General features: G+C 31.4%; 1 protein-coding gene across 1 annotated transcript in view; it reads right to left on the reverse strand.

Annotated features, from left to right (window-relative positions):
- LOC115885903 (kalirin) overlaps nucleotides 1-14913 on the reverse strand; it is a 402576-nt gene that overhangs the window by 13191 nt on the left and 374472 nt on the right. Inside the window, exons 29-36 of the mRNA XM_030904931.1 lie at nucleotides 14330-14497; nucleotides 12716-12954; nucleotides 12268-12446; nucleotides 11996-12204; nucleotides 11734-11937; nucleotides 9485-9741; nucleotides 3654-3797; nucleotides 2784-2940 (exon numbers count right to left, since the gene is read on the reverse strand). Of these exons, the coding sequence (XP_030760791.1) occupies nucleotides 2784-2940; nucleotides 3654-3797; nucleotides 9485-9741; nucleotides 11734-11937; nucleotides 11996-12204; nucleotides 12268-12446; nucleotides 12716-12954; nucleotides 14330-14497 (1557 nt within the window). The remainder of the gene's footprint in view (nucleotides 1-2783; nucleotides 2941-3653; nucleotides 3798-9484; nucleotides 9742-11733; nucleotides 11938-11995; nucleotides 12205-12267; nucleotides 12447-12715; nucleotides 12955-14329; nucleotides 14498-14913) is intronic.

Genomic DNA, 14913 nt, shown 5'->3' on the forward strand with positions numbered 1-14913 from the left:
CACAAATTACTAGTTCTGTTAACTAGGACCAAAAGCAATGGCATGGTTTTAATGTAAAAATTACGAAAAAATGTTGTTATTAACATTTTTTCGTAATTCAACAGCTTACTCAAGAGCGAGACACTACGTAATTTTTTGTAATTTTTACATTTAAACCATGTCTTTACTTGGTCCCAATCGACAGACATATGAAATAGTGTTTATGATTTATTTAATGTCACTTTCATTGAAAAATCATATTATTATTATCTGTTGGCTGTTAGGCAGTTAGTCTTGCAGAGATGGTTTTAAGTCCAGGAGGTGTATCCGCTATAACTGCATCATTGAAGATGATAGAGATCAAAATTATGCCGCTAACAGTTTTAGGTGTGCACGAAGTGCAGTGCAGTAGCTTCTTCGAGACAATTTCATACGCTAGACGTCCAGAAACCTTCGTATGAGAACTTCGAATCGAGACGATCGACTTCGATTACGAAAAAATGTTGTTATTAACATTTTTTCGTAATTCAACAGCTTACTCAAAAGCGAGCCTCTCCAGCAGAATACAAGCTATTGAGATGATCCAAAAAACAAACTATAGAGAAAGGATGTATCTAGATGATAAAATTATTTTTAACTGCCTTGCTGTCTTAACATATTTTGCAGGGTGTTTCAAACTTTCACCAAAATATCAACATTTTCTTTTCCTCCTATAATTGACAGAGGAAAACTTTCATTTTTAATTTAGTCAAAACGTCAAATAATTTAGCTACAAATTGCTTAAATAATCATCAAAATCGGCCCACTAGAACAAAATATATTAAACTTTACATTTACATATTAAATACATCAAAATTTTAAGGTAATAGATTATATTATTTAATATCAAAGAGATATGTATAACAGTCTATGTCTTATCTGGATAGCTTTATTAGCGGTTGTGAACGAATAATTGCAGTTTCATAAACTAAGCGAATAAAAAAAATTGAAAGTTTTAGTAATAGATCAATTGGATCAATATGGTAACACTATCGTTAATTAAAATAAAAATATTTTAGTAATTGTATTGTTGTGTAATCGTAATTATAAATTGATTTTAACGAAAGTAATTATACTTCTTATAGACCAAATTTACATGTTTTATACTGCAATAGTAGTACCATAGTATAAAGAAACTAGTAGATTTACTCCTTGTCAAATCCTTTGTTCTTTTTCTGCCAATTTATATGACTTTGTTCTCGCCTCCCGTGACCACTGACGTAGCTGTATAGTCGTGGTCTATTAATTAGGAAAAGTATAGTCGTGGCACTCGCCATAGTTTCATATGTATTTAGTAAGATATGTATCGAGTAAAAACTTGCTTGAAAACAGAATATTTTCACATTTCGTGTAGGTAACAATTTTTCTGTATCTGAAAATCTTCTGATGGGAAGAAATGCGGAAAAAATATATAATGACATATCTTTATATTATTATCTATTTCAGAGATTTTCTACAATTTTTTTTATTTAAAACAAGTTTAATTTTCTGTAGATACTGGATTCGGCATAAAATTCTGCATATAGTACACTGTCTTTACTTAAAGCACACTGCGGTGTTGCCATTCTATTTCTTATTTACTAAAACTTTGGTTAAAAACATTATATACGAAAAGTGGTAAAAAAGTAGAATGAATATAATAATAATAATAATAGCCCCCGTATATAGCGTTTAACGCCTTGGGAGTAGCAAGGTACAGCTTGCCATACTAGAGCCGTTCGGTATACAAGGAAGGTAATGTGGCTAGCACTACGCTTCAACCGCCTATTATTACCTCAGGATTGTGAATCCCAAGTACTCATTTAAGGCTGAGTCGACCTAGGTACCCAAACTATTTTTATTTTAATAAAAATAGTCTGCTGATGAAATGCCGGGTGTGGGATTCGAACCCACTACCTTGAGATTGGTAGACGAGAGCCTGTACCTCTACGCCACCGGGCACCTTAGAGTGAATATAACTTTATTAATACTTAGCTATGTTTTCTTCAAAAAAATAATGATATTTAATTAATTACATAATATCTCAGCTTCTAAAACAAACAAATATAATTAAATGTTTATTGAAAACAATTTTTTGAATTATTACTACAATTAATTAATAGCAGCACACAGGCACTCATTTTTTGTCAATCTGTCTCTGTGCTGGGACGCAACGCGCGAACCTCCCAGCTCGACGGACGGAATTCAACTGAAACGCTTTTCAATCTGCCGATATTCGACAGATTGCAAAAACTGGCAGAAAATATTTGCGAGAGTGCAACTACTCTTTTCCTTAAACTATGGTAGTACCGTATGATCGAAAAAACGGCATCCAGTTGGCTTTGAAATGACGATTGATTACATTCCCCGTATAATTTTAGAAATAAAATGACAACGAGCTTCATTTCATAGTCATCGCTCACGCCGTTTTTTTTTCTCGATCATATTGTATAATAAAATTTTATTATACTAGTAGTGGCAGTTTTTGACTTAAGTGTGAGTGTGTTTTTAGCCAGACTACATCCACATAAGATCATCCCCAAATAAAGCTATTATATTTTTTTATTTCATTATTATAATTTTTTTAGTTTTTAATATTAAAATCATACTGACGATCAAGATTTAAGTGTATAATTGAGTATTAAAAAGTAACTTAAAAATTCGATATAACATATCCATAGGTATCCATAAAAAGCTTGAAATTAGTGCTATTTATTTTATACCCTACTGTACATCTAAGTATTTAAAATAAGCGACTCTATAGAACTCTGTTATATTTGACTTACCGGTGGTTGCGCTTCGCTCCATCTTCTGTGAATGTCTTCTTTATCTTGACTCATTACCATAGTGTCACTTTTGTGCCTATTCTTCAACGTACTTCTAAATCCGTCGAAAAAATGTCTTCTGGGTGTTTTGTTGTTGTTCTTGCTATCAGAGTTCTCGCTATAAATACAATATTAATGTATAATATTGAATAATAAGCTACAGACGAAGTCTAATACCTATTATATATAAAAGTTGGAAAGTCCATGAAAATACAGTGAAAACAAAATTCCATAACGATTTCGCTGTTTTATTTATAGTCGAGGTAGCAACGTTTTTGAGAGAGAATTTTAAGAAAGCTGGTTCTTTCAACTATTTTTTGTTATGCTCTCCTGAACAGGGTGCGGACCGTCTGGTTGCAGGTAGACGTTGCGTTCACTACTGCGCATCCCCATATCTGTATTCAACATCTGTTCACTACTGCGCATCACAAATTCGGCCTGTATTTCAGGAACTAAGGAGACTAGGACAAACATATGTATAGCATATTTAGTTTCATAGAAAAGTAGGAACGTAATGTGAAAATCGATACCCTGTACAGATGTGATGCGCAGTAGTGAACCGTAGTAGTCTACCGGCAACCAGATTTCCCGTGCTTTGGTCAGGAGAGCACAGGAGACCATATCAAAAGATAGAAAAGAACCAGCTTTCATAAAATTCTTGATTTCCCGACGCTGTTAGCTCTTGTACTATGTATGTATATTTTTATTAAGATTAGATGAAATTTGTCAAAAAAGTGTCAAAACGTCCGTTATCGTACGATCTTTCTCCGTTGACAGGCTGGAGTAAAAAATTTACGGATAACGGACGCATGAAAATCAAGCTTTACTCACCTGGAGGTAATATCATTTTCTGACGGTATCCCAATAGTATTAGCCTTGTGAATATACTGAGGCGGTTTCCTAGGCGTTTTGACTGGAGAATTTTCCTGACTGTGATCCACAGACTTGCTAGAGAACTCCCATGGAAATAATGATCTAAAGAGAACAAAAACAATTTTTTACAAGGAGGTTATACACCAATAACTGACGTAGAACATGTTACACATAATAAGTTAAGATTTAGCAACCTCAATAAATTAAATTTTAAATTTCATAAAAAATCTTGAGTGTAACACACTCCGTTTATTTATAATACAAGCAAAAGCTTAACACTTAGTACAAATACATCTTTAAATCTTACCTTGCAATTATAGTGGATCAATGCTGCTTTTATTTAAGGTAATGATAAATAAAATAAAAATAAAATGTAAAATAAAAATGAACAATAACAATGATAAACAAAAAATGAGAATGAAAAAATTAACATAACAAATAATAATTAATAAAAATGTATATAAAGGGCAGGAAATATAATTTTTTCTAGAATAAAACCACAGCTGTATAATTTTTGTTTTATTGTTTTTTATTCTATTGAAAATGTTCGGATCACTGCATTGCAATGAAAAATGATACTTATATACAAACATACATACTTTTTTTAATTATGTACAATGGAAAAGACATCTAAATAGATACATATACATTGATAATTTGTGTTTCTTTTTGTCACTTTGATTACCACAAGTTATAATAATAATAATAACAATTTAACAAATAAAAACCTTACTGAAGACAAACATCATATGAACTGAAACACTGAAACATATATAAATATCGACAGCTTAACAATTTTTATGTGTAATTATACATTAAAATCTGCTTAACTGTCGACAATATTCAATTATAAAACTTTTTAATCATAGATATGTCCAAAATTAAAGTACTTTATTGTAAAAATAATGCTGTAGTTGTACATCTTTGTAAGTGTTAAATATTTATTAAAAAGAAATTTTTATTATTGAATCAAGTTATTAAAGACAATTGCTTCATTATATTTAATAAATTCTTAGAAATTTTAAAACTCTAACAGCATTATTTAAACAATTTATAAGTACCGTATGATCGAAAAAAACGGCGTCAAAAACTACTGGAGAATGACAATCGATGATAATTTTGGCGAGGTCAATCTCTAGAGGTTATTTACTAAAAATGGACATAAAAATGGACAAAAATTATAACACTAATTATAGAAAGATTAAAAAAGGATAGAACGAATTTTAAACTACACCATTTAAAAATCATTTTTATTTAATATAAAAATAAATTACAACCTTCTTAAGACCAACTGACAGCAGTTAAAAACTAAAGAAAAGTACAGGCCAAGTAAATGCATGACGTCTAGAGCTTGACCTCGCCAAAATTATCGTCAATTGTCATTCCCCAGCCGTCTTTGACGCCGTTTTTTTTTTCGATCACGTGGTATAATACGAAAATAATGTTTGTGATTAATAGCAATTTTTTCTGCCACTATGAGTATTATTACAAATATTAAGCTCCCCTTTAAAGTGAATGGTGTATTTCTAATTTTGGCGCCAAAATCTATATTGAGCAATGGGTTAAAAAACACAGGGCATCACTGGCCCAGCTGGAATGTTATTCTATTCTGCTATTCGCAAAATTCCTTACAATTTTAAACAAACTCAAATCGTATACTAGCAAAATCTATATATTTTTTGGTTATAATTATTATCCAACGTAAATTCACAAAGAGGAGCTGGTTATATTATATATCAGTTTATTTTGTAAAAATATACTAGCGTAGTGTAATTATTATGTGTGTGTTTATGTGCCCTATTACTTACTCAATATTTTTGAAGGCAAGATACAGAAATAGATGTTTGGCAACAATGTTCATTCTGTTAAATAGGTACCTACATGCTTTTTGATGTTTTAATATTCGGTATTCAAAATATAAACTAAAACTATACCTTACTTTAATGGCGCGTTATCACGACTCGTATACTTGGCAAGTATTTTTTATTGGTTTAAAGGGTCTGGCGGGAGTGCTGCGTAGTTCCTATAATAAATAACTTCTAAGAAATTCTGTATAGTTATACCCGACGCACCGTGTATACCCTGTATACCAATTACAAATGTTGGTCAAGTAAACGAGTCGTGAGAATGCGCCTTAATATAAATATAACTTCTTTACTACCTCACATTTCTTTTGAATTTTAAAGCTAGATAAGATATTTTCCAATTTTATGAGTTAGCTATACAGGATTATTCACCTTATTCGCTACGGAGTATTGTAGCCAAACAATTATATTTTTACAAAATCTAAGTTTTGGGTTCGTTGCGGGACTATTAGAGCTACAATTTAAAATTATTTTCAAAAGGTACAGAGTGTCCCAAATAAATAAAAATATCAAAGTTGTATTTTTAAAATGGAACATCCTGTATATTATTACATTTTTAGTTTCTACGATTAAAATAAAGGTAAATTTGATTAAGGTTTACCGGTCTTTAATCTTACCGTTTTTGAAATATTTACGGTTTTGTGGAAATGCAGTAAAAATGTTAACGCTTTATTTCTCTAGGCGCATTTAAGTTTTTAAAACCAAATATTTCACTGAAGTTTTTCTATTTTCTAAATTTTGTGTTGCAATACTAAAAATAATACTTATAAATCTTATACAGAGTGTCTAAAAATTGATTTTAAATAATTACTAGCTTGTAAACAGCAACAACTTCTTTAATTTAAATGGAACACCTTGTATATTTTATGTGAATCAGATGCATTATTTAATTGTCTATCAAATTGTATTACAACATTTTTTACCTATCTCTTCGAGTTTTCGTAGAAAATGCATTTTCTTATAATTAGACCTCATTTATCATTATACCCATGAAACATTGACATTTTATATCATAAAGATGTAACAAATTTTCAAAGAGTACAGATACTAATATTGTTGATATAGTTCGCTTATTTCTTTAAAAAATGAAAAGTATTTAAATATTTGTAAAACAGGATCAATTAATATGATCCCAGAAAAAAACCTTAATCATAAAAAAACATTGTTGCCAATTCATCCGCTCCTAAATAGCACGGAATCACTTACTCTGGTTTAATACACATATTTCTTTATTAGAAAAACATCAAATTTAAAGAAAATAACGTTTTTTATACATACCCGTCCAATGGACAGGTGCCATATTCTTCTTATACCTATATATTAAGTGTTAGTGTAGTATTCCTAAAGTTCCATTTTGATTGAAAAATGGCGGTCCTGTTAACCACGTACGGCGGCGTACCAAAAAAAAAAACTAATATACATACATAAATAATGATTTAAAGCTAAAAAACGCCCTGACTTTTTTTTCTGGTACACCCCGTATATCCAAATATTTTCGAATATATATTTATATTTTATGTTTATCACAATATAATGTTTGTTTTCATCTTTTTTATGTTCACTTTTATTTTACATTCAACGTGATCCTTCTTTATTATTTGGGACATGTTTATATTTTTTAAAAAATTAAATATCACAGAATAAAAGTTCATTCTAAAGTAAATTCAAGTTAATAAAAATATTCTTTTTGAGTAAAAACTGTCCCGAATACAAACTATGTATAGTCTACGCAGAAATAAGGTTATACAAGCGACAAGTACATTGCAATGTTGTCAAGTTTATTGCAGTGTGCTTCGCGTTGTTGTCGTTAAGGTTCGGGATTAGTTCAAAAGTTGTTCAATACAAAGTTTATAGCTATAACCCAGTCTTATAATCTCAGCCAAATTCTTATATATTTTTTAAATATTTCTTACAATACGTTCTGTCGTAGTTATAATTTAAAAGTGTTGTTTACATACCCAAAAGAAAATGTAATGAATTTTTTGAACAAAATAATATAGTCCTAATGAATATTTTTCCATTGTAGAGCAACTTGAATTAGTTAATACTAAATGAAACATTTTTCTGACAATTTTTATGTTTTATGTGCTGTTAAAACGTATTTATTAAGACATATAGGTAAAGTCTAAAATTCTTGGTGTAATGAATTTCTATGTATACAGGGTGTCCCAGGCTGAGCGCGTATTAGAAGTTTCTAGAGAACCACAATATCTAGATCGGAGATTTTTTTTTCACATCATTGTTGCACAACGAGATCGATCCATTAAAACTATTTTCAATATGACGACACTTCCGGAAATACCGGAAGTTGACTTAAAAATCATTACATACTTATATCTCTATAATATCTAACATTAACCGTTTTTGAGAAAAAAAAATATTTAAAATTTTTGGACGAAAAAAAATACCTGTCAAAAAAATTTGTATAGCCTAAACGTCAAATTTGGCAGCTATCCATTTCAAAGATTAAATTGTTCAAATGACATATGATAATGGCGGTAGCTGTCATGGAATTGAGCGATTAAAAAGTTATCATATATCTTTTTTTTTAAATGGAAACCCACTTTTTTTACTTCACTAGTGAAAATGTTTTTCAATTTGTTACTTTTTAACTATACATGTTCCTATACCAAAAATAAATGGATTTTAAATTTAAGATTTAGTTTGAAAACGTATATTTTTCTTGATTTTATCTAGCTTCCTTTGACATTAAGTGTCAAACAGTCAGACAATTTATTTCCATCTGTCAGGAAATGAATTCTTATATTGTAAATACTGCTACTTATTAAAAGTTTAAAAATTGTATTTATAAAAATATACCTCGTATTTTCGCTCTTTAGTGATATCTAATGGTTGATATTTTTAATTATTAATAATATACCGTATCAACCCTGAAAAAACACAAACAGCGCCAAGTTGGATTGGAAAAGATGATCGATAACATACTGCTTTTTGAACAAAGTGTCACAATATGACATGGCCAGATCTATTGTTTTATATGACTTGACGTTTAAAGTCATAGGCTACTGGTTAAAATCAATAAAAATATACGCTTTAAAACTAAATCTTAAATAACATAAAAACGATTTATTTTAGGTATAGGAACATGTATAATCAAAAAGTAACGAATTGAAAAGCCTTTTCACCAGTGAAATAAAAAAACTGGGTTTCCATTTGAAAAAAAATGATTATGATAATTTTTTAATCGCTCAATTCCATAACAGCTGCAGCCATTATTATATGACATTCAAACAATTTAATTGTTGAAATAGATAGCCACATGTCTTCTCTTTATGGCACAGGGGTTGTGGTAATCACTAAATTTGACGTTTAGACTATACACATATTTTTGACAGGCAGTTTTTTTCGTCCAAAAATTTTAAATATGTTTTTCTCAAAAACGGTTAATGTTAGGTTAGTGTGGTAATAAAAGATGGGGGCGCCCATGTAAAATAAGAAAGTTGCTGTCAACTTCCGATATTTCCGGAAGTGACGCCATATTAAAAATATTTTTAATCACTAGATCTCGTTGTGAAACAATGATGTGAAAAAAATCTCCGATCTAGATATTGTAGTTCTCTAGAAACTTTTAATGCACGCTCAGCCTGGGACACCCTGTATACTTTCTGTTTAAAAAAAATTAATTCTTCAGACTAACCAATACATATTAACAAAAGGATTCAAAATTTCCTTAAATTCCTAAAGAAAATAGTTATTGCTAGCTTTAATTATTATTGCAAGAAAACGTTAACTATTTCTCTATCAATAACTTAAGACACACCGTATCTTGAACTAATCCCTATTCCCCACAAAACCAATAATTAGAAAACCAAATCCAAAATCCTCACACCAAACCTCGAAATAAAAAAGGAAAGTTTTTATCAGCCGCCTAAATCCAAGTAGGCGAGCTTTCTTGATACTCACGATTCCTTAGTCAGTTCCTTCTGGTACGCGATAGGGCTCTGGATGGCCTTGAGAAAGTCTTTCTGAGTCTGTAGGATGTCCTTGATGGTTTTCAACCACTGGCTTCGCAGTTCGTCGCTGCTGGCAAGGCATACGAATCCGATGGATGGCGCGTTGTATACGTCGGTGGAGTTCTTTCCGTCAGATCTAACGACGAAGCTGCCCTCGTCCTTGACGTCTTTGAGGTTAGGATACTCGTCCAATGTCATTTTATTCACCTGTAAATAACATCAATTGATTTAAACTTCGAATGAAGAAAATAGGTCAAATCAGTTAGCCACAAATACTTTTAATGTGCTTTAAGACAGATTCATACCGTGCTGGCAACTCTTATTTTTAGGTCGGTATTTACATGTGTGGAAGTAAATCGCATAGGGATCTTATTAAGTCGGAGTGAGAGAAATGCGACGGTGTGCTGTTGCGGCATTGCCACATCTTTCCGGCACGCCTTTCCCTATCAAGTAAAGTAAAATCACGATCGCAAACCGCTTATTTTCAAAATATTTTTTTTTGAAAAGATAACTAGATAAAATCATTAGATGTTTCTCAGCATCTGAAATGGAATTATAAGGATATCGTTAGGGTGTCCATATTTTTTTATAACGAGAAAACTTAAGTAATCGCTATAATTTAAAAACTCTACTTTTTAACACATAACACGCAATAACTCAAGAACCACTTTAGATATTGAAACTTTTTTGTTTTGAAGTTCGGATCTTTTACAAGATGTTTATATGAAACAAATTCGATAGGCTTGTTTTTTCCATTCAAAAATTAAAAAAAAACGTCCATTTACTTTTACAGCGCTTTCAGATGTAGCGTACAGTCCGCGTGGAGCGTCCGCGACTTCAAGTAAGTACCATGAGTTTATATGAACAACATCCGGACGGAGCATACCATATGAAATTGTTCATATAAACTCATGGTACTTGTTCGAAGTCGCGAACCGGATACCCCGCGCGGATGGTCTGTTCCATCTGAAAACGCTGTTACTGCATAGTAATTTTCAGCAATCGTGTAACTTTTTTATTTGTAAAGATTTTCATACTGCTACATACTGTCTGCAAAAAAATATAGCAGAAATATTAAGAACGTTTTTGAAAAAAACTACAATCAATAATTATTTCTAATGGATTTCGATATATCGATTTTTGAGTTCTAATAGCGCGACCACTGTCGAACACCAACTCAATTCCACTTATATTTACCGACAGTGCAAGTGTTTCTAACTTGAACTTAAACATTTACAAGCTACAGGGAAAATTACAACGACTCGTTAATAAATAAAGAAATAAAGTAACACGAGACGTAATTAAATCGTGAATCTGAACGCATTATGTATACCCTCCCTAAAATGTTAAGTACTGAGATACTGCGCGACGAATCTGCTATATCCCCTTCCACGTCTCTTAGCAATGTACACAGATTCTTGGTTTATTTCGTACGTTTGGCAACGTTTTTACTGTGCCCTCTTTGTTCAGTACATTATAAACGCATTGTACTCTTCTTACATACGGAAATCTCGACCCAAAACAAACCTTTGCCAGCCATTAGTATAAACGCGAATTGAATATCGCAAAATAAAACTTCTTTTATTTACGTAGTTCATATATGTAATAGCAAAATTCGCAATTGACGAGCTTAGAATAAAAGGGGTACAAATGAATTTTTATTCTAAATGGACTTAAGTACAGATTTAGGCACTTTAGGTACCAATTTATTTCGTATAAAAGGAAATTAAGTAAATTAATCATTCTACTCTTTAGTGCCACTGCAGAATACACCATTTGAATTCCATTTTATATTAAATAAATTGGTACCTAAATTATCTAAATCTGCATTTGGAAAAAAGTCACTTGTACCCCTTTTATTCTAAGGGCCTCAATTAATTCTAGGGATATTTATGTTTTTAAACACATGTTGAAAATGGAACTTGAATGAAGAATTTTATTTTTGTCTCCATCCAGTTGTCATTTTAGCATATACATAGGTTTATATGTATAAGTATATTTTTGTGTAATGGATGAAGCTACACTCATTTTTGGCGTAGAAGACAATGTATGGCTGTATATTTATTAATAAAAAACGACAAAAATATAATAAATAGAACAATTGGAACATGTCAAATATTTAAAAAGTGAAAACAGCAAGGAGCATATCACAATTTAGTGAAATAAATGATGAAAAAAAAAATATAAAATAAACTCTACCTGTATGTGAGCTTTGTACAAGTACTGAGGACTAGTGAACTGAGACTTCTTTCCTACAACTTCCGAAAATATAATGCTCTGCTCAAACAAAAACACTTGTAGTTCTTTGTTCTTTCCAACGATGGCTTGATTGATTCCTGGAAGGTCTGATACAATCAGCAGACCGTGTAGAAGTAACTTCCCTTGGGCTGTTATTTTTCCAGACTAAAAACAAATAAGTAAAATTACAAGAGAAGTGTTGTAAATAAAATAAAGATCATACTTCAAACCCTTGAAGTCTTCCAACATCCATCATGTCGTTGGCGTTCTTTGGAACCACGACCATGATGCTATAAGCAGCTCTCAGTGGATCTATTTCATTTTGGATACCGGCTCTTTCTGTGTACTTTAAAATGTCTTTTAGCATGAGCTGGTACTTCATTATCCTTTGTACTGGTTTGATCAGTAGGTCGCAAAGCTGAAGTTTGTGACCTACAAGCGACATAAAATATGAAGTTTATAGAAAAACATATTTTTTATAAAAAACCAACTCACCAAGTTTGACCCTGAGCTCTTCAAAGTAGTTATCGAGATGTTCTGCGACGATATATTCAGATATAGGTTTGTTCTTGCAGTATATCACGTACATTTGTAACTTCCTCTCGTACCTTCTAAATAATTGGGCTAGTTCTTCAGGGTTCTCTACAGCAGCTTTTAGGGATTTGAGAAAATGACTGAAAAAATACAGAACAACTGATAAATTAAATATTAAAGAAAGAATAATAGAAAAATGTGAACAGTGGTATCTTTCATTTTAATGCACACGTTACAATTTTGCACAAATTTAATTTTCTGATATTTTTTAGTTTTCTATTGAAAATTTTATTTTTATGATATTAATTTTAGACGAACCTACTAAGAATCGTTTATTTTGTTGAATAAATTCTCATTACTTAGTAAAATACTTTAAATAAAAAAAGTAATGATTTAAATTATCACATACTTTTTGTGCCAGTCATAGATGGCTTCGATATTCCCGAACACCATCTTGTCTTTGCCTTCGCGCAGATCGTCCGGCATGGGGATTTCACAGTCTGGGTCTCTCATGGTTGCAATATATCCATCTACGATCAAAGATAGGTCTCTGACGTACGCTTCTTCGGTATCTATCAGTTCTTGAAGCACGTAGTGCCTCTTCTTCAGCCAGGATTCGATTTTCTTCGCATTATCCACTGCGTCGATCTGTAAAATTGAATATTTATTTATTGACAAAGATAAACCATTTTATATTTATAAATCAAGTATAAAAGACATATATAAGTATCGGGTGCGTCTCAAAAGTTGCTCATCCCTATAACTTTTTTATTTTTTCAGATAAAAAAACGAGATTTGGTATGTTAGTATATGAAATAAATTAGGATTGATTGACGTATTCAATTGTTTTTGGACACTTCTTGTTTTACCGGAAATGACTCCAGCTTTTGATTTTTAAATGACACCATCAGTATTTTTTACTTTATTCGATAGAAAATGACACTGAATAGAATGACATATCATACGTCAACTTTTGACATTTTCGCATATGGTTTATTTGAAATTGTAACATGCGGATCATAACGACAATTTGACTCGAAATACCAAGTGTGTGGTACCAAATTATTCTTAAAAAAATGCTTTTTCCAAATATGCTAATGGGCCACCCTCGTTCCATTTTAAAAAATTGAGATATGATTACAAATAATGCAATTTGGGCATCTTTTAACCGGCCAGGACAATACACTAAAAACATTAGACGATCAAAACTATTTTGCCAAGACTCATTGATTCAAAATTAGTGTTTTTAACATAGCACTCTAGATAGTAATTTAAAATATTTTTTTTAAGCGAGAATGTCAAAAGTTGACTTATGATATGTTATTCTATTCAGAATGTCATTTTCAGGTGAAACAGGAAGTGACCGAAAACAAATGAATACGTCAATCAATCCTAATTTATGTCATACACTAACATACCAAATGTCGATTTTTTATCTAAAAAAATAAAAAAGTTATAGGGGTGAGCCACTTTTGAGACGTACCAGGTATAAATATATAAAAGCTTGAAAAGAAACAATATGCAAATACAATCTGATTTTTGATCCACTTTTGAAAAACACATCAAGTACCATATGATCAAAAAAAAAACGGTGTCAAAGACGGCTGGGAAATGACAATGGATGATAATTTTAGCGGGGTCAATCTCTGATTTACTAAAAATTGACATAAAACTACAGTATTTAAAAATAATTTTTAATCTATACATAAATAAGTTACAAAGCCTTCTTAAAGCCGACTGACAGTAAACGCCATTAAAAAATAAAAAAAGTATGGGCCAAATAAAAGAGGTCTAGGGCTTGACCTCACCAAAATTATCATTGATTGTCCTTCCACAGCCGTCTTTGACACCGTTTTTTTCGGTCGTATGGTATAATCTGTAAAACACTCTTAAAACACTGTTAAAAAAACTTAAAAAAAAAACATTTTTAAAATAACAAGATAAATAAACCATAATATGAAATTCAGAGTGTTAAATAATGTTCAGGTAATCAGAGGATTGATAAACAGTAATTCTGCTATACCTGTTTATCGCTCTCGTCGCCGCTGAAGGCTAGAGAAGCAGCTTCGTTCGAAGAGCACTGAGCCGAAAGGTCTTTGTGCTGACCGTCCAGGCCGAAGTCGGACAGCGCTTCGGAGCTGCGCGTGTTTCTCAGCGCGGAATGTCTTTCTTTATTTTCCGAATGTTGTTCCTACAAGACACAAGGTCACTGTAGAGTTTAACCAGCAGGAATGTATCAAGAACATGCACTGATCGAAATGACGAGCTAATATCTATCTAGGGCAGAACGGCCGCATGCAAAATCAAAATGCTAAGCTAAACAGGAGGGGAAAATACGACAAGCATATAATAAGGATACTCTACTGATAAGATAAAATAGAAAACACACAACGTATTATAATACTGAAAAAAACATTCCAAAAATACATATAGGTGACTAAGTTTTCGTTAAGAGAAATTCTAATAAAATCACAATATACCAAATATTTCTCTTTATTGCAAATTTCGCTAACCATATTAGACACTTCAGAGTTTTAGCTAAATGGGAGTCAGTCCATAGATGAGTTTCCAAAAGGGAATAGGTTATACAACATTCTCTATGGCTTT

The sequence above is a fragment of the Sitophilus oryzae genome, unplaced genomic scaffold (genome assembly GCF_002938485.1).
Source record: "Sitophilus oryzae breed Bouriz unplaced genomic scaffold, Soryzae_2.0 scaffold_465_pilon_pilon, whole genome shotgun sequence".
Classification (NCBI taxonomy): Eukaryota; Metazoa; Arthropoda; class Insecta; order Coleoptera; family Curculionidae; genus Sitophilus; species Sitophilus oryzae.